The sequence below is a fragment of the Bidens hawaiensis genome, unplaced genomic scaffold, assembly GCF_021521415.1.
Source record: "Bidens hawaiensis isolate Kalapana, Puna unplaced genomic scaffold, B.hawaiensis_p1.1 tig00012335_1, whole genome shotgun sequence".
In the NCBI taxonomy this organism is placed as follows: domain Eukaryota; kingdom Viridiplantae; phylum Streptophyta; class Magnoliopsida; order Asterales; family Asteraceae; genus Bidens; species Bidens hawaiensis.
This window is the reverse complement of record NW_027492005.1, coordinates 406,164-432,565: the sequence shown is the minus strand read 5'-3', so window position 1 is coordinate 432,565 and position 26,402 is coordinate 406,164. Positions and strand designations below refer to the sequence as shown.

The following is a 26,402-nucleotide window of genomic DNA, read 5'->3' as shown; positions in this document are numbered from 1 at the left end:
AATGTTTCGTTTATTGATACGCTATAAGTTTAAACGCTATCGTGAACATCAAAACGAGCATTCTAGCATCCGTCAAGCCGAAAAAGATTTATAAAACACCTATATAACATGTTCTAAGCAATTCGTGAAAATATTTTGGGTTTTTACAATCTTTTAATATGTTTTTATTATTTTGAAAAAATGAGTCGAAAAACACTCGTTTTCGCGCTATTTCTCACACCCGAATTAATTTTCTTGCGAAAAAACCGGACACGAATTAAATTTTGGACTGAAGATTACGCGTAGCACGAAAACCAAGGTACCAATGGGCCAAAAAGAGGCCCATTGGGCCCCTCCCTTCTTCCGGACGCAAAAAGGGAAACACCCCATTCTTTCTATTTGGTTGTAAATGATATATAAATAGAGATATTTTGCACCAACACCAACTAAACCAATTTTCTGCTGATCCTTTTCATCTTCAAGCCAAAACCCTTAAGGTAAACATCCAAATTCTTGTGATTTCAAGCTTGGTTAATATAGTTTAAATATGAAAAATTAAGTCTTGATTAGTTTTAAACATGTTTAACCATCCAAAAAACCATAAAAATCAAGCAAAATCATGTTTTGATGTTAAACATGTCTACAAAGCAGTATCATATAGATTTTTGGTCAAAAACGCGGATTAGAACATCAATACAACGTTTTTACGGTTTGAAAGTTCGGTTTGAAACCAAAACCGAAACCCTAGTTAACAAGGCTGTCCAATGGATGATTTATGCTTGGTTTGATGTTATATGATATTTAGATACACTGAGTTTGCAACCCAAGACCTGGAGAGTCGTTTAAACTATCGAAAATCACCGAAAACCGACAAGGTATTACCGGTTAACTCGTTTAGGGGCTGTTTGTGCTTCGATTGTGGCATGCTTGTTTTTAGGACATGAAACTTTTCAGGGACATCAGGGATCACATAAGTGAGTCGCTGTTCAAATTTGGTAATCTTTTGATAAACGGAGAATATTTGGCGAATTTATTACCATTTATTGGCGTTTATTCAGGAAAAATAATTAAACTTCATGAAAAATTATGAAATTTGGTCTGGGACCCATAAATTTTACGTTAAGATCACTGGAAAAATTTGGGAACATTTGGAGATGTCTAAGTATTTTTTGTGCAATTGTGTTTTAATCGAGTTTTAACAGCCGAAAAACACACAAAAAGACAATTTGCCAAAGAGTTAGATTCTGGAGATTTTGCAAGAGCTATTTCATGGTATTGTGACCACTTGGAAAAATTATCGGATTTTTCGGATGTCGTTTGATATAAACTGGCTATTTGTTACTTAATTATAACACATTTAATGAATTTTTATAAATAGATAATTAATCTTAAAATTTCTGAAAATATTTATATAAAATTCTCCATATTTTAGTTTATTTTTACAAAAATTTCCATAATTTATATATAAGTACATAATTAATTATGATTAATCAAAGATTTAAACTATATTTGTTTTAACGAAGCGGACAGTTTTGTGTTTAACGGACTGACTGGTATGTCAAAATATCAAAAGTGGTCAAATATTGTATATTTGGATGAATTTGATAAAAACGAACTTTTTACGAGAATTCCGGACAATTCGGATGGATTGTACGCGTTTTGTATAATCAAATCCGTAAGAAAACGGAAACGAACCCTACAATCAAACCAGATACCGAAACTTCAGAATTCTTTCATAAATCAAATCATTTATTCAATCAATATGTTGACTTAAGTTTGTGTGATCTTACATGATCCCGAAACGCATAAACGATCAACTTGGCTAGGCTCGGAAAACGGTGAAACAGGGCCAAATATGATTTTGAACATTTCATAGTATACAACGTCACAATCTAAGACTATGGTCATGTTCTGGGCCTAACATATATACCCAGACTAGTTATACAGCCCGATTTAACTTAAACACTGTACTAGTGTTAACAGTACGATACCGGTTATAGGATTCAAGCTATAATCGAGGCATATTACTTACTGACACGTATTACCCGCTCAAACTACGATCAGGTGAGTTTCACGACCCCACTTTCTAAACTTTTTTACGAACTTTTGGGGTGGAAAGCATGTTTACATATACTTATATACTTGGAAACGTGTGATGATGTGGATTATCTAAGTACTAACACTTGAAAGTCCCCACAAACACAAGTGATTAACTTCGTGCCGGTGACGTGTGGATAGTACTATCGGTTTGACAAACCCAACTGACAGGGCCGGTGGGGTATGCCGGAACATGTTAACCCAGTTGCACATTGTCATTTAAACTTATTACATACTGCTATGTGGTGTTAGACATAGTACATACTTGGGGCAAAGTGGCTGTTAAATGCCAACGGGAGTGCATGGGCAGGGGTGGCCATGTGTTTTAGCTCGTTTCGGTTTCACTTGTGGCTTAGTATAATACATCATACACATACATATATACATACATACTGTGAACTTTACGAACTCGTATACTGATTTTGTTCGTACTCGTGAAACTTGAAACTCACCAACTAAACGTAGTTGACCCGTTTTAACATGCTTTTCAGGTAAGCCGAAGTTGGAATGAATTGCTTACATGCTTGGTGTTAGAAGCAGAGTTGAATAGCTGTAATTAGATGCAAATACATAGTAATGAATAAAAAGCCCGTGAACTGGTTATGTTATTTTCACCTAATTTGTAAACATAGTACCAACCCATGTGATATGATGTAAATTAGTTTGTTGAATTTCTTTATAAACAATGTGGTTGATACCAGTATTATCTGTTACATTCCCAAATTACGCTTCCGTAGCTACCTAGTCGGGGTGTGACAGAAGTTGGTATCAGAGCCATTGGTTATAAAGAATTAGGATGTCCCTTAGGATTCCCTAATATAACCTTAGGCTCGATTAGCTCTGGGAATAAAATAATATTAAATAACATATACTGATGATTCTCGGGATGAATTCGAATGGACAAGTGGGTTATTATGGTCCGGAACTTAATAACGGACTTGTTTGTACGAGGGAATTCGAGAAGGAGTCGTTGAACAATCTAATAGGTAAAAACATCAACATATGTGTATAAAATATAATATTAAATAAATATATATCTATATAAAGGATTATCTGTGCTAATGTGTACGAATACGTGTAAGTACTAAACTGTAATTAATATTATACATTATTTTAATTAATGTTATCAAGAATTGTTATTCTTATAATAACCTTGGTACAGAGGGATGCAGAGAACCAAATATGATGCAACTGATCAAGTACCAACACTATCTCTTGAGAAGGAAGAACCGGAAAAAGACTAAGAGGAGAACAGATATGTAGAACACAGATGGAAATGAGAGAAATGAGGTGATTCCATATGAGGCGCCATTGATAAGCCTTACTTATCAGGCTATAGATGAGACAGTTATTCCCCTAGAACATCACCTAATCATGAGATAGGATTCACCAGTACTTACCACTAGAACTCCTAGATCTACCACACCATTATCACACTATACCCCGGTGACTACACCCACTCACAGAGCTAGTCAGACTGACCGTACGAGTGTACCATCACCTGATAGTATGCCTTCCCCACCCATATTGACTTATCATATGGGAAGAACCTTCCGTATCCTAGTTACCAAGATACATTTCCCTACACGGAGTATACCTATACCCAATCAAGAACCTCCCCATTTAGCCGACCCAGCCTGGTTAGCTATATTGACTGATCAGATACTAGGGCACTTAATAGCTATAATTATCAACTTACAAAGAAGACGGGAGCTATACGATTACATGCTGGATATACAACAAGTAGTGATGAACTTACATTGATCCGACACTCATTATTGACGGCTCTTGGACAGAGTGACAACCAAGTTATGCGGATGTCAAGCAATTATTGCAGCCTAAATGGTTGTTTGTGTGTGGTTATTGTATTATATACAAATGGATAAATATAAATAAAAGTAGTATGGTTTGTTGTACGTAGTCTTTTGATACCCCATGCAGCACTAGTAGTAGCATATTGCGCTGACATGGAGGATGTTTTTAATCTACTATTGTTACAAGCACTGACCCTTACCGGGTTAAGCCTCTATAAAGTGACAAATTCTAGTATGTCTATTTAAGCGATGGCCTATACCAGATTAAGTCCATGCGCTGGGTTTAGATTACATACGCACAATAATAGTTATGTGTAATACAAATGTGTTCTTTGGCATAGCTGTGTGTTTATGATTATTGTTATAGAATGGCCCCGGAGAAAACTAATACTATATCTGAGGTGGAGGTGGGCGAAATGATTGCTCACCAACTACAAGTAGTGATACTGACTATTGTAGCGCTAGTTACTGCTGGCATACTTGAAAATACAACCATTAACCAACTGTCGAGCACTGATACAACCGCTAATACTACACCTCCGCCGAACACTAATGCAGCTACGAATTCTATTTACCCGTTGAATACTAATATTGTCACGAATATAACTCCCCCACTATATACTAATATTTCTGGTTGCACGAATTCCCCGCGTCGAGGATGTTCGTATGAAAAGTTTATGTCGTGTAGACCTCTAAATTTCAGTGGTACTGAGGACCTAGCGGATTGGTGAAATGGATTGAAAAGACCGAGTCCATAATTAACATTAGTGAATGTTGACCAGAGCATATAGTCAAATTCGCTACTAGTATGTTTCTGGATCATGCTTTGATGTGGTGGAATATGATTGTACAAACTCAGGGAAGAGAAACGATTAACAGTATGACATAGCCTGAACTTAAAACCCTCGTATTAGAACAATTTTTCCCAAGAAATGAGATCCAGGAATTAGAACACGAACTTTTGAATTTGAAAATGAGAGGCGCTGATCATTTAAGTTACACAAATCGTTTCAATGAATTGACTTATTTGGGGACTTACCCCAGCCGTGAGAAGTATAGTCAATTCCACAGCCCACCCAACTTTAGAAAGTGTCGTGTCACTAGCCAGCGTCGTTACTTTTGACCTTACAAGAAATGATGTATTAAGAGTACCAGGAGAATCGTCCGGTTTGAAACGAACTAGTTATACCTCTAGAACACAAGTGAAATCTCAGAATAAACGAATCTGCCCTACCACTCAAAACTATGCTATGACCAGTTCCGTCATGAAACAAGATACATACAAAGGGTTATTGCCAATGTGTGGAAAGTGTAAGTTGCATCATACTGGAGAATGTCGAATGACCATATGTCAAAGAGGCGGAAATATTTGGCATTATGCCCCAAGTGGTAGAACTATAATGAATACTTAAAACCGACAGTTTCAAACAACCCAACCTCGTCGTTCACAAACACCTAGTCCCCAGCCAATTCGACAACAATCTAATCAACAAACCCCATCTTCAATGAGCCTCCAGATATGTTATAAGTGCGGTAGTACGAAACACTTTAGGAGGCACTGCCCCAAATTGAATCCCGATGTAGTAAAAGGACAAAACCAAGGGCAAACATCAACTTCCAATCCAGCTAGGGGACGCGCCTTCGTAAAAGGATCGGACGAAGCGCGACAAGACCCACATGTAGTAACAGGAAGTTTTGATGTTATAGTCGGTATGGACTGGCTATCTAAGTATAAAGCTGAAATTGTATGTAAGGATAAGACTGTTAGGATACCTCTTTTGAATGATGAGGCAATGGTTGTTCAAGGTGAGAAATCTGGTACTGTACTGCCTCTAGTATCCCAACTTAAGGCATTAAAGTATTTGTGCCAAGGTTGTACATTATGCTTGGCGAGCGTAACAGTTAGGGAACCCGATGAAAAGCGAATAGAAGACATCCCAGTGGTACACGAGTATTCAGATGTATTTTCCGATGAATTGCCTGGTTTACCACCGACCCGACAAGTTGAATTCCGTATTGATCTGATACCGGGAGCAGCCCCCATTGCTAAGGCACCTTACCGACTTGCACCTTCTGAAATGCAAGAACTATCCAACCAGTTACAAGAGTTACTAGACAGGGGTTTTATCCGACTTAGTTATTCGCCTTGGGAGCACCAGTGTTATTTGGGAAAAAGAAAGATGGAAGTTTTCGGATGTGTATTGATTACCAGGAATTGAATAAAGTGACTAAAAGAATAGATACCCCTTACCTCGAATTGATGATTTGTTTGATCAGCTTCAGGATGCGAAATATTTTTCGAAAATTGATCTCAGATATGGTTATCATCAAGTAAGAATTCAGGAAGAAAACGTACCAAAAACAGCTTTTCGAACTCGATATGGTCACTATGAATTTTTGTTTATGCCGTTTGGGTTGACAAATGCACCTGCAGTGTTTATGAATATTATTAACCGAGTTTGCAAACCCTACCTCGACAAATTCGTGATAGTGTTTGTCGATGACATTTTGATATATTCGAGAAGTAAGGAGGAACACGAACAACATTTGCGGGTAATTTTAGAATTATTGAGACAAGAAAAGCTATACGCCAAACTGTCAAAATGTGAATTCTGGCTACAAGAAGTCCAATTTTTAGGACATGTTGTGAATCATCAAAGAATCCAAGTAGACCCCAGTAAAATTGAGGCTATTAAAGATTGGCAAGTACCTAAATCGCCGAAAGAAATTCGCCAATATTTGGGATTAGCAGGGTATTACCGACGATTTATTGAAAACTTTTCAAGTATTGCTCAAACTTTAACCCTCCTAACTCAGAAAGATTGAACGTATGATTGGGGAGAAGAACAGGTAATGGCCTTCCAAACGTTAAAACAAAAGTTATGTGAAGCTCCAATATTAAGCCTTCTAGATGAAACTGGTGAATTGGTGGTCTATTATGACGCGTCTCGTAAAGGTTTGGGATGCGTACTGATGCAATGAAAGAAAGTAATAGCGTATGCCTCCCGACAATTAAAGGTACATGAGAAGAATTATACGACCAACGACTTGGAATTGGGAGCAGTTATCTTTGCATTGAAAATCTGGATACATTACTTGTAAGGCACCAAATGTACCATTTATACCGATCACAAAAGCTTACAACACATATTTGATCAGAAGGAGCTGAATATGAGATAAAGAAGATGGGTAGAACTATTAAATGAATATGACTGTGAAATTAAATACCATCCGGGAAAGGCCAATATAGTAGTTGATACTTTAAGCCGAAAAGACGGAGTTAAACCGTTGAGGGTACGAGCACTCGGAATGATTGTTCAAAGTAGCCTAATCGAACAAGTTCGTGTTGCACAAGACGAAGCCTTAAAAGCAGACCAGTTAGAAAAGGAAGAAATACATGAGAACGAAAAGAATTCTGAGAAGAAAATTGATGAAATATTCTATTATAAAAACCGTGTCTGGATTCCGACACTTCATAAAATCCGTGAACTTATTCCTGATGAAGCACACAAATCCAAATATTCTATTCTCCAGGTACTGATAAGATGTATAAAGATGTTAAGGAATTTTACTGGTGACCTGACACGAAAAAGGATATAGCCTTGTATGTAAGTAAGTGGTCAAATATTGTATTTTTGGATGAATTTGATAAAAACGAACTTTTTACGAGAATTCCGGACAATTCGGATGGATTGTACGCGTTTTGTATAATCAAATCCGTAAGAAAACGGAAACGAACCCTACAATCAAACCAGATACCGAAACTTCAGAATTCTTTCATAAATCAAATCATTTATTCAATCAATATGTTGACTTAAGTTTGTGTGATCTTACATGATCCCGAAACGCATAAACGATCAACTTGGCTAGGCTCGGAAAACGGTGAAACAGGGCCAAATATGATTTTGAACATTTCATAGTATACAACGTCACAATCTAAGACTATGGTCATGTTCTGGGCCTAACATATATACCCAGACTAGTTATACAGCCCGATTTAACTTAAACACTGTACTAGTGTTAACAGTACGATACCGGTTATAGGATTCAAGCTATAATCGAGGCATATTACTTACTGACACGTATTACCCGCTCAAACTACGATCAGGTGAGTTTCACGACCCCACTTTCTAAACTTTTTTACGAACTTTTGGGGTGGAAAGCATGTTTACATATACTTATATACTTGGAAACGTGTGATGATGTGGATTATCTAAGTACTAACACTTGAAAGTCCCCACAAACACAAGTGATTAACTTCGTGCCGGTGACGTGTGGATAGTACTATCGGTTTGACAAACCCAACTGACAGGGCCGGTGGGGTATGCCGGAACATGTTAACCCAGTTGCACATTGTCATTTAAACTTATTACATACTGCTATGTGGTGTTAGACATAGTACATACTTGGGGCAAAGTGGCTGTTAAATGCCAACGGGAGTGCATGGGCAGGGGTGGCCATGTGTTTTAGCTCGTTTCGGTTTCACTTGTGGCTTAGTATAATACATCATACACATACATACATACATACATACATACATACATACATACATACATACTGTGAACTTTACGAACTCGTATACGGATTTTGTTCGTACTTGTGAAACTTGAAACTCACCAACTAAACGTAGTTGACACGTTTTAACATGCTTTTCAGGTAAGCCGAAGTTGGAATGAATTGCTTACATGCTTGGTGTTAGAAGCAGAGTTGAATAGCTGTAATTAGATGCAAATACATAGTAATGAATAAGAAAAGCTATACGCCAAACTGTCCACATGTGAATTCTGGCTACAAGAAGTCCAATTTTTAGGACACGTTGTGAATCATCAAAGAATCCAAGTAGACCCCAGTAAAATTGAGGCTATTAAGGATTGGCAAGTACCTAAATCGCCGAAAGAAATTCGCCAATATTTGGGATTAGCCGGGTATTACCGACGATTTATTGAAAACTTTTCAAGTATTGCTCAAACTTTAACCCTCCTAACTCAGAAAGATCGAACGTATGATTGGGGAGAAGAACAGGTAATGGCCTTCCAAACGTTAAAACAAAAGTTATGTGAAGCTCCAATATTAAGCCTTCTAGATGAAACTGGTGAATTGGTGGTCTATTATGACGCGTCTCGTAAAGGTTTGGGATGCGTACTGATGCAACGAAAGAAAGTAATAGCGTATGCCTCCCGACAATTAAAGGTACATGAGAAGAATTATACGACCAACGACTTGGAATTGGGAGCAGTTATCTTTGCATTGAAAATCTGGATACATTACTTGTAAGGCACCAAATGTACCATTTATACCGATCACAAAAGCTTACAACACATATTTGATCAGAAGGAGCTGAATATGAGATAAAGAAGATGGGTAGAACTATTAAATGAATATGACTGTGAAATTAAATACCATCCGGGAAAGGCCAATATAGTAGTTGATACTTTAAGCCGAAAAGACGGAGTTAAACCGTTGAGGGTACGAGCACTCGGAATGATTGTTCAAAGTAGCCTAATCGAACAAGTTCGTGTTGCACAAGACGAAGCCTTAAAAGCAGACCAGTTAGAAAAGGAAGAAATACATGAGAACGAAAAGAATTTTGAGAAGAAAATTGATGAAATATTCTATTATAAAAACCGGGTCTGGATTCCGACACTTCATAAAATCCGCGAACTTATTCCTGATGAAGCACACAAATCCAAATATTCTATTCTCCAGGTACTGATAAGATGTATAAAGATGTTAAGGAATTTTACTGGTGACCTGACACGAAAAAGGAAATAGCCTTGTATGTAAGTAAGTGTTCAATATGTGCAAGGGTTAAGGCGGAATATCAAAAACCTTCAGGAATGTAACAACAACCCGAATTCCCACAGTGGAAATGGAACAAATAACCATGGATTTCGTAACACATCTGCCTAAAACCTCCCGAGGACATAGTGCGATTTGGGTAATTGTAGACCGATTAACCAAATCCGCACACTTTATTCCGATCCGTAACAATTACTCTATCGAAAAACTCGCTCAAATTTACATCGATGAAATTGTATCTCGACACGGAGTACCCCTTTCGATTATTTCAGATCGAGACAGTCACTTTACCTCACTATTCTACCAACCCCAAACTAATGGCCAATCCGAACGAACATCCAAACCTTAGAGGATTTACTTTGCGCTTGTGTGTCAGATTTCAAAAGGAATTGGGATCAACACCTCCCGCTCTTTGTATTCTCATGCAATAATAGTTACCACAGTAGTATACAAGCAGCACCTTATGAAACATTATACGGGCAGAAATGTAGATCGCCACTTTGTTGGACAGAATTGGTTGATACTCAAATTACAAGGTCTGATTTAATTCAAGAAACCACTGATAAGATCCATAAGATTAAACAAAAAATGAAAGCCGCCCGTAACCGACAGAAAAGTTATGCTGATGTTCACAGAAAACCATTATCTTTTGAAATAGGCGACAAGGTATTTCTGAAAGTATCGCCATGGAAAGACATTATAAGGTTTGAAAAGACTGGTAAGTTAGCCCCGAGATACACTGGACCTTTCGAGATTATTGAAAAAAAAATTGATCCCGTAACCTACCTACTGAAATTACCCTTAGAACTGAGTACCAATCACGATGTGTTTCATGTATCGAATCTGAAAATGTGTCTGACTGATGAAATGACAATAGTACCACTGGAAGATGTTCAGATCAATGAAAAACTCAACTTCGTAGAGGAACCAGTAGAAATTGTGGACAGGAAAACCAAACAGTTACTACACAATAAAATTTCATTAGTAAAAGTTCGGTGGAATTCAAAACAAGGACCCGAATTTACTTGGGAACGAAAGGATGAATTCCGAAAGAAATACCCACACATGTTCCGAAAGGATGAATTCCAAAAGAAATACCCACACATGTTCCCTAAAAAGAAAACCGTCGACATATCAAATTTTGGGGACGAAATTTCTTAACGGGGGGAGAATGTGACATTCGTGACAAAACGAGGTATACTTTATTCACTACGTAGTGAGTAAACGATAGATCGGTTAATTCGTAGTGCTTAAACGAGTAACCGACCGATACCGATTATGGCCCGTATATATACTGAGGGGTCATATACGAGTTATATATATATATATATATATATATATATATATTATAGTGGCAAACATATTGATATTTAGGCCTCAGTACGTTTAAAACTATTTAAACGAAAAATGTTTCGTTTATTGATACGCTATGAGTTTAAACACAATCGTTAACAACAAAACGAGCATTCTAGCATCCGTCAAGCCGAAAAAGATTTATAAAACACTTATATAACATGTTCTAAGCAATCCGTGAAAATATTTTGGGTTTTTACAATCTTTTAATATGTTTTTATTATTTTGCAAAATGAGTCGAAAAACACTCGTTTTCTCGCTATTTCTCACACCCGAATTAATTTTCTTGCGAAAAAACCAGACCCGAATTAAATTTTGGACCAACAATTACGCGTGGCACGAAAACCAAGGCACCAATGGGCCAAAAAGAGGCCCATTGGGCCCCTCCCTTCTTCCGGACGCAAAAAGGGGAAACACCCCATTCTTTCTAGTTGGTTGTAAATGATATATAAATAGAGATATTTTGCACCAACACCAACTAAACCAATTTTCTGCTGATCCTTTTCATCTTCAAGCCAAAACTCTCAAGGTAAACATCCAAATTCTTGTGATTTCAAGCTTGGTTAATATTGTTTAAACATGAAAAATTAAGTCTTGATTAGTTTTAAACATGTTTAACCATCCAAAAACCATAAAAATCCAGAAAAATCATGTCTTGATGTTAAACATGTCTACAAAGCAGTATCATATAGATTTTTGGTCAAAAACGCGGATTAGAACATCAATACAACGTTTTTACGGTTTGAAAGTTCGGTTTGAAACCAAAACCGAAACCCTAGTTAACCAGGCTGTTCAATGGATGATTTATGCTTGGTTTGATTTTATATGATATGCAGATACACTGAGTTTGCAACCCAATACCCGGAGAGTCGTTTAAACTATCAAAAATCACCGAAAACCGACAAGGTATTACCGTTTAACTCGTTTAGGGGCTGTTTGTGATTTGATTATGACGTTCTTGATTTTAGGACATGAAACTTTTCAGGGACATCAGGGATTACATAAGTGAGTCCCTGTTCAAATTTGGTAATCTTTCGATAAACGGAGAATATTTGGCGAATTTATTACCGTTTATTCGGGAAAAATAGGTAAAATTCATGAAAAATTATGAAATTTGGTCTAGAACCCATAAATGTTACGTTAAGATCACTGGAAAAATTTGGGAACATTTGGAGATGTCTAAGTAGTTTTTGTGCAATTGTGTTTTAATCGAGTTTTAACAGTCGAAAAACACACAAAAAGACAATTTGGCCAAAGAGTTAGATTCTGGAGATTTTGCAAGAGCTATTTCATGGTATTTTGACCACTTGGAAAAATATCGGATTTTTCGGATGTCGTTTGGTATAAACTGGCTATTTGTTACTTAATTATAACACATTTAATGAATTTTTATAAATAGATAATTAATCTTAAAATTTCTAAAAATATTTATATAAAATTCTCCATGTTTTAATTTATTTTTACAAAAATTTTCATAATTTATATATAAGTACATAATTAATTATGATTAATCAAATATTTAAACTATATTTGTTTTAACGAAGCGGGCAGTTTTGTGTTTAACGGACTGACTGGTATGTCAAAATATTAAAAGTGGTAAAATATCGTACTTTTGGATGAATTTGATAAAAACGAACTTTTTACGAGAATTCGGACAATTCGGATGGATTGTACATATGTGGTGTTAGACATAGTACATACTTGGGGCAAAGTGGCTGTTAAATGCCAACGGGAGTGCATGGGCAGGGGTGGCCATGTGTTTTAGCTCGTTTCGGTTTCACTTGTGGCTTAGTATAATACATCATACACATACATATATGCATACATACTGTGAACTTTACGAACTCGTATACTGATTTTGTTCGTACTCGTGAAACTTGAAACTCACCAACTAGACGTAGTTGACCCGTTTTAACATGCTTTTCAGGTAAGCCGAAGTTGGAATGAATTGCTTACATGCTTGGTGTTAGAAGCAGAGTTGAATAGCTGTAATTAGATGCAAATACATAGTAATGAATAAGAAGCCTTTGAACTGGTTATGTTATTTTCACCTAGTTTGTAAACATAGTACCAACCCATGTGATATGATGTAAATTAGTTTATTGAATTTCTTTATAAACAATGTGGTTGATACCAGTATTATCTGTTAGATTCTCGAATTACGCTTCCGCAGCTACCTAGTCGGGGTGTGACACCGCCCATGGAAGTTAGCCAGTAGTCCATTTAAATGATTCGTTGGCTGTTTAAAAAATGTTTTTGGATGATTAAGTCGGGCATTATCTAATACCATTAATGTGTCGATTACATGAATTTTAGAACTAATCACATACATGGTGGTACCTTCCACGAACAATCGTTTTATTTCTTGTCCTATGTCTATCGAGTTCGATTTCATTTTCAGTTAGGTTTGTGGATTTAGTTAAAATCAACCAAAGATTTATAATCTTTTAGTGACTAGCTTATGTGTAATCGTCTGGTAACCTGATGTATTGTATATGGGACTTATTGTATTTTGTTGGGGTATAAAATACATAGCAAGTGACATGCAAATTATATTTAACATTTAAATGCTAATTTTAAATGAGGGAACAATAAGGTTGTTGTCATGTGATCTAAAGATTACGGGCATGAGTAATGAAAACAGTCTCTTGCATAAATGAAAGATATGGATGCGTACATTATTCGCAACCCCCATGTATGTGAGTCTCATATGGGTTTAATCAGTCTTTTAATGCTAGTTTTAAACGGGTTGTTCTTTAACTTATTAATTACCAACCCTAGCTAACATTTATTATACATGTTACATAAGGTCAATCGATTTATAATACATGCCCATTTGACCTGATCTAGTAAGTTGATTACTCTTCTGGAGATTCAGGTATTCTAGAGCTTGTCGTCTTAGACATGTGGACAGGTGCGGATCTAGAGTTCGGTCAAGGGGAGCGTTTGCACCCACTCAAGTTCATAGTTTATTTTTATAAATTTGTAATATATTAGGTCCAAAGACCCAAGTGACCCATCCAAAAAAATTTAGTGACCCATCCAAAAACAATTTAGTGACCCAACCATAAGTTTTTTTGAATGCTTGTGTAATTTGTAGTGTTGAAAAAGAAGCACTTTTAATTGTTACGAATGAAGCTGTAATTGAACGTTTTCAAAAGATTAAATCACGTGGAGGTCAATTGTAATATGTATTTTATTTATTTTTAATGAAATTTCATCATCATCATCATACTCGGTATATCCCACCAATAGCAAAGCTAAGGTAAGGTCTCAGGAGGGTAAGATGTAGACAACCTGTCCTCTACCATTTAAGAATAGAGATGCTACTTTCGGTGAGACCTCGACTCAATAGTAGTTTTGTATCAAACCTTGGACATAAGGCACATAGCACTCAACCATCAGGACATCGCCGATTGGTGCATGTACCCTTGTCAGGCTATGAACGCCACCACATGATGCCTGATTAACCTTCTGCCACATTTAACGTTATTTTCACGAGATTAGTAAAATAACGTCAAAATTAATGCAATTTCACTTTTTCCCACCCGAGGGTTCACACATATATACATTATATGTGTGCACTGCAAGCAGGGCAATCTTTAATGAAATTTACTGTTTACATTTCTATACGTAGTTTGTTTAATGTAAATTTTTTACTCGACCCGTTTCGCCCCACCCCCCCGGGATTTACTAATCCTCATTTGTTCACCTGAATACCTCAAACTCTTCCGGCCCTTTCTGTCTGATTAACTCTGTTGCGCCCCATACCGTTTTTTCCCCTGTTTCCGTTAACTGCATCACCCTGTCTCTGATTCACTGGTTCTTCCACCACTTCATCCCAATTTTCATCACCCTCGGTTTTTTGCACAAATACCTCATTCCTTCTACCTCGCCGATTTACCTCGTTATCAGCTTCAAAACCTTGGCCCGCATCATTCTCTTCCCCTTCTTCTTCATCTTCGGCGTGATTAACGGGGTGATCGTCATCAAGATAAATCCGAACTCTACGTCTAAGGGTGTTATGTGGGGCTGATGGTCCGGCTTGAAACAGATTTCGTTTCTGGAAAAACGAGCTGAGTTGTTCGGGTTGTTTTGATGGATGGAATTTAATGGTGGAGGTGGGTTATTTTCTGGGTTAAAAATGTTATTTTCTGGGAGTTGGTTTGGGTCTTGGTTCTGGTTTTCATTCTGATTCTGATTTTGGTTTTGGTTTAGGTTTGGGTTTTGATCTTCCATCTTTGAAGTTCTGTTCTGAGCTCGGTTCTGCCGAGCTAGTCTCTCAATTTCGGGCTCGAAGTTAAGTGGTGACTGTCTGCCCGAGTGGCGGGTGTGCATAAACCTGTTACATACACAAATAACACACCCCGCGTAAAATGGAAAAAATAAAATTTAAACTAAAAACTAAAATAAACTAAATAAACACAAAAATCAAATAACACGAAAAACACTAAGCGCACTAACTCTCCGGCAATGGCGCCATTTTGATGCCAGACTTTCGATATCTATTCAAAAACAATTAATATTAGTTCCTAATCACCTAAGAAAGCTAGGGTAAGTAGGGTGTCGAACCACGAGGAGTATGTGGTCAATGTAATCATGCAACAGATTTCTAATATTATGAAGTAACATATTAGAGTGCTGATTACACAAGAAAATAAGATTTAGTTTTAATACTGATTAAACACTTTAACAACTTCAAGCAATTAATAAAAGCAAATCACACCCGGGGTTCAAGAATGCACACAAACAGTAATCTCATGCAACCTAACATATTAACTATCACTTATTAACACAGATTGGCTGACGAGCTAAACCTTAGGCACCAACATTCGCTAACACACGACACTGGTTATCAAACAATCCCTACCAGTGTGACTCAACGAAGGGCAATTTCATGCTTCATTGAATTCAACTAGTCAAAACAGTCCTATGAGCAATTATTATAGCAACCGACAAAATAATCGTTCTGATCAAAGTAAACCAAAACCGATTGAATGCACAACAATACTAAACATCAATACTCATAGATTAAGCAAACTATAATTACAAAGTATTTGTTCTTTAATACATGAGAAAACGAAAATGATACAAACTCTACATCCCGGGTATGACTCGAAGGGAATTAGCCTCTCATGGTAGCCATTAGATCTTCAATTGATGGTTGGAATCCATTAGTCATCGATCGAATACTGTTTATTGGTGTTTCCTAGCTCCAAAAATCATCCCCAGATGTTCTAAAACGGCCACGAGAAGTTAAAAACGAGTTTGGGTTTATTATTTCCAAATTCTATGTCTTTAGTTTACGATTTCTATATTTCCACCTGTGTTGTACACGAATCAATAACCCAATGCTTAATCTAAGAAGAAAAATATATTCAGTTACAATATATATTAAATGCATTCTATATAATAATAGAAATTCAATGATAAAATATTATGGCTTGATTTGAGGTCATTCCTTAATATGAGAAGTTACTATAAGCTTAATTGTTACTTTTACAACAAAAGTTTAATAGAGACTAGTTGTTATTTTCATATTTTTAACATCGCAACGCGCAACGTAAATCTTCCTTCTCCTCGCATCTTTTGTGTAGTCATTTCAAACCTCAACCTCAAGTCTTCTTCCTCAAGCTCTTGATGGAAATGGATCAACATCTTTTTATCTAAGTAAACAATTTATTGAAACCCGTTCTCAACGCGATAGCTATGTTTTTATCAGGTCTTTGATCTGCCTCAACATCTCGCGGAACTCCCTTGTCAGTTAACCTCTCATACCATGCCTTAGTAGAATTGGATCTCTATCACCGGCTACTTTTAAACATTGAAAATCCTCGATACGACCTTTTGTGATTCTTAGTTGATTGCCAAGATCTTCAATCTGCTAATGAATATCTTTGAGGACATTTTGACGATGCAATTTCAGCTGGTCTAGAGTGATTGGTCTTAGATACACTTCATTAATTTTAGTCATGATCTGAATGCGCGTCTGTTGCAAAATTTTTCGCATGAGGGAAAGCTTGATGGTTGCAAACTTTAAATGATGTTATTGACCTGGCTCTTAGTTGGGGTTTTCTTCCCTGCTCCCTCTTAATTTTTTTTGTTTTACGATATAAATATAAAATAACAAACTTGCACATGCTTTTCATATGTATGGTGTCTGTGTGATCAGGCTTTTCGTACAAAATAACAAAACAAACCATATGTATTTCTTTTTTATGATAAGAAATCAAAACCAAATAAAAAAGTGTGTTTTAAGAAAAAGTAAGATTTTTTCTCTTGTATCATGACGACTTGATATGACCTCGAATCTAGAGGGATTTTTGGATCAATGAATCTTTTGTAGCATTAATAGCACAAATCGAAGAGCCGAAAAGAAAATTAAAGGGTGGTTCGTTACCATGTCCCACAGATGGCGCCAATGAAGAGACATAGATTTAACCCTGGTCGGGTTGAATAAATTGTGTCCGGTCTTCAAGATGAAAAAAGCCCCACATTGATCTTCTTCTCCGGCTTGCTTGAGATATTCCACATAAGAGGGGGTTGGAGGTGAGTGTCTGGAGTTTCCCAAATACAAAAAGTATGGTGGAGGCCAAGAGCCTACCCTAAATGAGAGGTGAAGACCACTTATATAGGGAAGTCAATGACCACCATTATGAAACCCTAGCCTTAGTAGACCAAGCCCAATAAGGGGTTACATTCACAAAACCCCCCAGCCCATTGGGGCTTGGTTAGTAGACAATAATAATATAATAAATAAAGGTCGTACCTAGGGTCTAGGACCCTACCTCTACAATGTTTATTATAACGACTTCATATTATAAAGATATTAAGTTGAATATATTACCCGTTGACGAAAGTAGACCCACGTTGGAGAATCAAGAAAAAAACGCCAGAAAATCAAGAAAGTGTCGATGGAGGGTCGCCGGAGAATCAAGAAAATGATGCCAGAGATTTACAATTTGTAATTAATCTTAAATGGGTTTTCATCATAACAGTTTCAGATTAATAAGATCAACGAAGAAATTGAGTTCAATATTATTACCTGTTTACATAACAACCATGCTAGTAATTTACTTGAAAATATGTAATCAATTGGGTTAGTTTCAGATTCAGATTCAGAATTACAAAGATATTAGTTAATGTATGTGGGTACCTTGTTAGTGGTTACACATATGGAGACTCAAAAAAATGAAGAAATGATGGCCGGAATTCAACAGTGAAGTTAGGTGTTTATAGGGACGACGATGTTTTTGGGTTCTTTTTCACTTTACGTTTAACAACTCTTATTTGACAAACACTAAACTCTCTGTAATTGAAACCCATGATACTGACGGGTTGATCGGGTCAGCCTCTAGCGGATCTAGCGCATTCACAAACCCAATCCACAAAAATGGGTCCTCCAACCCAATCGAGTGACGGTGAGGCCCATCCGAGTCTTAGGCGATCTACTCAAGTGTCGGCTTTACTAAGAAGACTTAAAGACAATTATGTCTTGTTCTCAATCGATGATTACGAGATGCTTTCATTGGCACCTAATGGAGAGCCAACGAGTTATCACTAAGCAAAGTCAAATAAAGAATGCATATGTGCTATGAATGTGAAAGTCGAGTCGATTAACAAAATATAACTTAGAATTTGGTCGATCTTCCGAGGGGTGTGAAAGCTATTGGGCTAAAGTGGGTTTTTAAAATCAAACGGGATGCAGATGGTTCAATATAAAAGTACAAAGCTCGGTTGGTTGAGAAGGGCTACGTGCGGCAAACCGAGATATACTTCTGATGATAATTTTTTTGCTCTGTTGACCTAAATCAAGACCGTCCAAATCTTATTTGCTTTAGCCATGTCAAAAGGGTGGGAAATTTACCATCTTGACGTAACAACAACGCTCTTACACAGTGAATTAAAGAAGTCGTTTTCATTTCACAACCCCAGGAATATGAAAAGAAAGGCAAGTAGGCAAAAGTTTACAAGTTGTCAAAGGCCTCATACGTGTTAAGGCAGGCTCCCTGAGCCTAGAACACAAATCTCGACCAAATTCTAAAAGATCTAAAATCTCAAAGATCCATGAACAATCACGTTACCGAAAGACAAACGTGAAACACGTTTTTTTATTGTAGTCACGTATGTGGATGAGTTGTTGGTGATAGGTACAAGCTCGAGTATAACTTTTTATTTTAAGAAGGTTATGTTGACCATGTTTGAGATGTCAAATCTCTAGAAGTTAACCTAATATCTCTCCTTGTAGAGGAAGTAAGTGTCAACGAGAGGATGGGATATCAATTGCACAAGAAGTGTTGGGAAAACAATGGTTTAAACTTTAAAAAAACCTTAATGTTTTCAAAATGACTTAATTAAGACATCGTGACATAAAAGAGTATTAGTTCATCATTGATTTTATATGTCACACAGATGTTCCTTAACACTTGATTGTTCTTCATTAGCCACAATTAGGCAATAAAGTACTTAATTAATACAACACACTCAAGATCAAAGTTAGAGAAATTAACAAATCCAAATCAACAAAGTGTTATATGAAGATCTCTACATCAACAAGAGGATGAAGAAATCACTAGACCAATCCAATGAAGATTAGTTAACAACTTAGTTAAGTTAGGTTGTTAGTTTTATAAACTTAGAAAAAGTTTATAAAATGTTTTAAACAGAATTGTTTACATATATAATTTTGAATTTCAAATATAATTTAAAAGACACATTCTACCTTGTGATGGTGGGTTTATTATTATTATTATTATTATTATTATTATTATTATTATTATTATTATTATTATTATTATTGTGGTGGTGGTGGTGGTGGTGTGTGTGGTGGGGGGGGGGGGGGGGGGGGGTTTAGTTATAGAGGGAGGTGTAGGAGGGAGGCGATGATGGAGATCCATGAAATGGTGGTGGCGTGGAATTAAATAATGAGCTCTAAACCGACATTGACTTTAAAATCACTCACCGACGACATAAGACACAAAGATGCATGCAGTTGTCGTGGCCGAGTGCTTTGGTGTAAGCAAAGTTCTTGATTCTGGTGAGTTTATTGTTTAACAATTTACTCGTCACGCCTACTTTATTGGCAAATGGCCAATTCTGATCGGCAAAACACTTTACTTGCGTCTAGGAATTTTCGTCCTTGGTGCTAAAGGTTAAATAGATGTAGCAGTCATATGATTGGAAACCATACAATGACAAACTAGGCTTCCATTCTTTTTCTAGAACAAGTATGTTGTTCTTTTAAGAAATTTGTGAATTTAAGATCTCTCTTTTAAAAAGAATGTTAGAAGGCATGGCACACCACCCAATTTTGAGTGCGTAATGTTGTGTAATGACCCATTTGGGTGAGGTGGCATGGGGCGCCACCCAACTACACTTAGTCTTGTAAGAAAACAATCAGTAATAACATATGAGATTCTATGTTAGAGTTTCGAAACATGAGGTTGATGAATTATTTGTGATTTAGGCGTTGCTCCATTCGGGAATCAAGTACGATTACAACAATTATTGCTAAGACTCCCCGCAACGCAAAGTAGCCACAACCGCTCACACCTAGCTGGCATCCCATTTATGGGGTAAATGAAAAGGTTTTGCGTTGAGGCTACACATGCATGCTGGAGGTACACGCCATGATGGACACTCACATGAGGGTTATGGTGGGCCCATCTAATTAAAAAAAATTCTTTTAATGCGGTAACAACTAACAAATGAGGTGTTTGTAGGGAGAATGAATTTAATAGCATTGAAGGTAAAATCTACTTGTGAAAAGAATTGATAAAAATATGATGTTATGGCTGACTAGGCATGTTCGTGAGAAGAATGAATGCAGAAAATGAACTAACACCAACACTTTAAACTGCTACTAGAAAAATTAATTAAGCACATTACATGTCAAATAACATAACATGGAACAAAATGTTCCTATTATTCTCCAAAAGCAACCATAATATTCACTCACTATTCATATCATCATCACTATTCATATCATCATCATCATCATCATCATCATCATCATCATCTTCTTCTTCCTCCTCCTCCTCCTCCTCCTCCTCCTCTAAACTTTGTTCCTTGCTTTCAGTGACAATAATGTTTAAATCTCCATCATCCTCCACATCATCTTCGGTTTCATCAACAATATCTTCTTCAACCCGATAATAAACCTTCATAATTAATAACTCTAAAATATTAAAAATAAAATTTAAAAAAGTTGTATGTTTGGATAATGTGAGTAGATGTTTTATCACACAAGTTCGTGGCGGTGAGAGAACTTTGAACGAGTTAGGACGGTTGTTAAAGTTTGTTTCCGGGACTCCTGGTAGTCCTTCGGGTGAAGTGAAATGATCAACATCATGACCAAACTAACCAAAATTCATGAAGCGTCTCTTTAAATTACATTTAAATTTTTTTATATTTGACTTTCATAAAAAAGTTTGTAAACATCTAAATAATATGCTTACTCTTCCGTGCCCACCAAATTCCCATGCATCGCTATCAAGAACAACTCTATATTTCCCCGGTAAATCACAACCAACTTTGTACCTATCATATCACAATATGCATGATATTACCTACTTACTCATGATATTCATGTTGTAAGTTTGGTCAACAAGAATTCCCTACTTTGTTAAAAGGGTGTTTTGAGTTTTTACATTTGACTAGGGTTGTAAACAATTCAAGCTGCTCGTGTGCTACTCAAATCGGCTAGCTAGATCGAGCCGAACTTAAACGAGCTCGAGCATAGGCATAAGTTTGTTTAATAATTGAGCTTGAACTCAGGCTTCACTTATCAAGCTCGAGCTGGCTCACGAGCCATCATGTTATTTATATAGTTTTTATTTAATGTCGGGCGCTCTTTAATATATTGAGTGTATGTTTATATACTTTTTGCTATTGTATATCCAGTTATGATAAAAAAAATAACTAAATTACATACATAATATTTTTATAGAAAGTTATAACTAAAAAATGAATATAAATAAATTAATAAATAATAAACAAACAGAACCTGAGCCGAGCTTGAGCTTTAGAAATAAAGCTCGAAACGAGCCGAACTTGATCCCAGTCAAACTCAGACCCAGCTCGTTTACACTCCTACAAATGGAGATAAATGATAGGGTGAAGATGTGCATACCCGTCATACGTATTATCCGGGTGGAAATTGAAAACAAACACTAGATCTCCCCTTTCAAACACGATAACCTGTGAATCAAAATAATACAACCAATAATGATATGATCATCATCATCATCATCCTATTCCAACTAGTAATTTTTTTTAGGATGATTATTTTTTGTTTATTATAATTTACTATAAAACGATTACAATAAAGTGGCAGGCAAACGGGCAACAAGCTGCGCCGCAACCCCCTTTTGAATAGCAAAGCCAATCCTGCTAAAAACGAAGCTTTGGGACCTATAAGCTGAAGAGGTTCCGTGTACGACGCGCTGAACCCTACTCAAAAATTTCACAGCCTCTGGAGCCAGAAAACCAAATGTATCAAAGGAAAATGGTAGAAAGACATGCTGATTATCTAAATAAGCTTTCTCGTGTTTAACAACTTTGCCCGATTCAGCCTTCAACGCAGCCTGACCCACAACAAACCCACGGTCCCTGAGCCCAACAAGAGGAGACACTCCTGTAAGATCCACACAGGCGTGTTTCCCCCCTGCCCACCCGAACACAAGAATATCAGCTGGTCGTAAAGTAGACCTCCCTTCAAGAGGATCCGTGAGAAAGTTAACAGGGGCCTCCTTTTTAGCAGAAATCCTTGCCCGTTTAAGAACATCACACAGAACATCCCTAACCAGATCATGTCTATATTTAAAGCCAGACAATTCTTTGCAATGCACCGCATGGTCACCAAAAGAATCCAAACAGACCTTGCGACAAATTGGGCAAGGTTCATCCGTTGGGAACATAGGGATCATTAACCGGTACTTAAGGATAGCCCGATACTCCAAACCCGACATACGTTGGCCTAATCCTTCAATGGGGATGGCCGTTAGAAAATCCGGAGCCTGAGGAGCCCGAAGGCATTCAAACACCGCCTTTTGGCGAGGGGATAGATCAAATTTCACTTCTAAACTCTTGACGATTCCACTAAATAAGGCACTCGCTACAACATGTTGGGCTTTAGGGGGGCCGGTGTCCTTATTAGAGAACCCGCTATGATCAAAATCTGGAAGTGAAGTACGTAAACGATCCATCGCACACCCATAATCAGAGTCCAACCCATAAATATCACAACCCCGAAGAATATGGTCTTGCAAACACCACGACTGTGCTCTCGAAGCCACAAACGCATATGTAGATACATCCTCGGCCGAACAGAGACCCAACCCCCCATAACGGGTCGGAAGTGATGCCAACCTCCATTGGAGATCCCCAAAGAACGGACCTCCACAAACTACGATGTCCTCAATCGCTCTTCGAAGACCATTGTCAAATATAGAAACAGCTTCCCCCACATACATAGGTTGGCACGTTCTCAAACCGAACAAAAGCTTGGCGACTCCCATACATGAGCGAAGCAAAAGAAGCTCGTATTGAGGATCCCGAAGTCTTGGGAGACAGCTCATCAGTTCCACAGCGCTAGATGCCCTTTTCATAGCCAAACTGCTGATAAACCCCGTATCCTGGCTTACAGCACCACCAAGGAGTTTCACGCCAAGCACCGGCCTTCCAATCCCGCAAGGGAACAACCCCTCCTGTGCCTTCACCCCATTGCATGTTGGCCAAAATAACTCTGTTTTCTTAACGTTTAATTCAAGACCCAAACGAGGCCCCTCTGACCTGATAATATCTAATGCTTTGGCTACCTCTCTAGTATCCCCGATAATCGTGCCATCATCCAAGTACCAAGTATGAAAGAGAAGCTTGCACCGATCTCTGATTTGGTGAACAAGTGGGTGCAAAGCTAAGGCAAAAAGGAGAGGCCCAAGAGGGTCCCCCTGTTGAACCCCAGTGGTGGATTTAATGAAAGTATCACCCACATATAACCTAGTCGACTGCCCATATAAAAAATCCACCCAAAGAGAAATGGAAGGACATCGAATCCGGACCTCATGTAGAAGGGTCGTCCTATCTACTAAGTTGAAGGCATTGGAGAAATCTACAGTAAGCATAGCCAATTACCCATCCGAATGAAACTGATTTAGAAACCTGTTCGCGCTATGAAGCACGGCCTCTGCCCCACTGGGGACTCCCACCCCAAATTGAAAGTCACCGAGGTATTTAGCCATCTCCTTCCCGACACCCCTCATAGCCACCTTAGAGACCAACCGCCTCCAAATGGCCCCAACGGCAATAGGTCTAATCCCAATGTCCGGTTTAAGCAACGGCGTAAGTGGGGCAGATGCAACAAACTCTGCCAACACCTTAGGACACCTTCCCCCAAAAATAAATTAACCACCGCAGAGATAGACTTGAGCAAACCATCCGCAATCGGAGACCCCTCTCCGCACAACGCATCTAAAATGTGTTGGGCTCGCAAACCGTCCCGCCCACACGAAGTCCCTTTAGGGAAAGACTTAATGCACCCATGCACACTATCAACGTCCACGACAAGGGGAGACTCAGAAAGCAAGGAAGCAGGCATAATCGGAGGTGCCATGATGGGATGCTTAGATAACAAAGAGTTCAAAGTATCCTTACCGAAAGGTGCAACCCCTGAAGAGCATAATACCTTGACCGCAGCAGTGAAATGCCCGTCCTCAACTTTTCGTAAACATTGTTTAACATTGGCGCCCAACCCGGCGTTGTCAGACTCGGGTACAAACGCATCACCACCCGGGGCATCTCCTAGGGATTGGTTAAAAAGTGATATAAGGAGCTCAAAGAAACCGTCACGGTCACCCTAAGCAGATAGCGACCGTTGAATAATTCGGCATTGCTCAGACTTTCTATTGCCAGACCTGCGTTGCTGACGATTAGAAGGTCTGAAAACTCGTAAGGTGCAACGTGGTAACAACAACAGTTTCACCCACGCCTCAACAGACTCTGGCATAGCCGCCACCTTACCCAGAGCACCCACTAAGGCTTGGGAAAAAGCCATACGACAACTAGTAATGATAACGATAAACTGCATAGAAATGTAGTACCTTGTCTTCCTCATTCGCGCAGCTCACGATTTGCTTGCTTGATGCAAGGAAGGAAAACTTTTCATCAAGCAAGTTCATGGCTCTATCAAATTCATTCATAAACTGCATAAAAAAATATTCTTAAATTTTATATCAAGTCCCATGGTCCTAATGACAGTTTGTCATACATATATATAACAAACCTTGTATCTTATGTGCTCGGTATCAACAAGTTCCCATTGGCGTCTGCACTTATTGTAGCTCCAATCTTTCCTAATCTCGGGAAATCAATCCATTCGGGATGACCAAACTATAACAAATATTACTTTGTTAAACATGAGCAAGAAATAAATAAATATATACATATATGTTTATAAACTTACCTCGTTTCCCATGAAATTAAGGTAGCCTTCTCCTCCTAACGCCATCGTTATAAAATGAATCATCTACAACATTAATTAGTTGCAAAGTAAATAAATAGATGTACTGAAAGTCTTTAACTTTTTTATTACTCAAAATGTTTATTTTATATTTTAAAAGCGATACGCGTTTTCAAGTTACTTTGATAATTTATCGAAACATGGTTCCTTATATTGTACTTAGAAATGATGAGATATATGTTATGATCTATTTCTCTAGTTTTGATAATTCTAAAATAACATCGTTAACACAATTGCTTAGGTGATCATGCTAGTTAAAGAAATCATATGTTAACGGAATGTGTAATTATAATCTACTTAAATAAACCAATGGGAGGTTGTGTGACTAAACTATAACCATCTAAAGTTGTTAGAATTGGTATTTGAGAAATCGAAGTCATTTCTAATCTTTCTACTTTATTAAACTACTTGTAAACTCAAATTGACATTCTCGTGGTAGCATGACATTAGGAAAGGGTTGACTTTAAAATGTGCATGCTACTTTCTTTTATGTCATAGGATATGCTCACTTAGAAATAAGGGGCTATTCTATCATGTATTATCACGACAAGTTTATCACGTGATTACTTTATAATCATCAAGGATAAATGGAGTGGATTCTTGATCTTATATGGTAACCTTCATATAATTGAACTACTAGTTTATAACTTCTCTTCTTGTCACCTATATATTATATACTAGTATAAAACTCGCGCGGTGCTGAGGCGACAAGAATTTGCAATTTGATATTTGTTTATGTTAGTATATCAATCCTCTTATGATATAATGTATAGTATTTATCCATACATGTTCAAGTTATTTTACAAAAAGGTGATAACATTGAGAAAGATGTAAATGATTTG

General features: G+C 37.4%; 1 protein-coding gene across 1 annotated transcript; it reads right to left on the bottom strand.

Moving 5' to 3' along the window:
- Positions 1-14,763: 14,763 nt before the first annotated feature.
- On the bottom strand, positions 14,764-25,568 carry LOC143540780 (uncharacterized). Its single transcript, XM_077033749.1, has 7 exons — positions 25,504-25,568; positions 25,324-25,430; positions 25,142-25,243; positions 22,174-22,241; positions 21,500-21,581; positions 21,125-21,400; positions 14,764-15,105 (listed from the first exon to the last, which is right to left on the bottom strand). Exons 3-7 carry the CDS (start codon positions 25,238-25,240, stop codon positions 14,764-14,766), a joined length of 867 nt encoding a protein of 288 aa, XP_076889864.1. The 5' UTR covers positions 25,241-25,243; positions 25,324-25,430; positions 25,504-25,568.
- Positions 25,569-26,402: the final 834 nt, after the last annotated feature.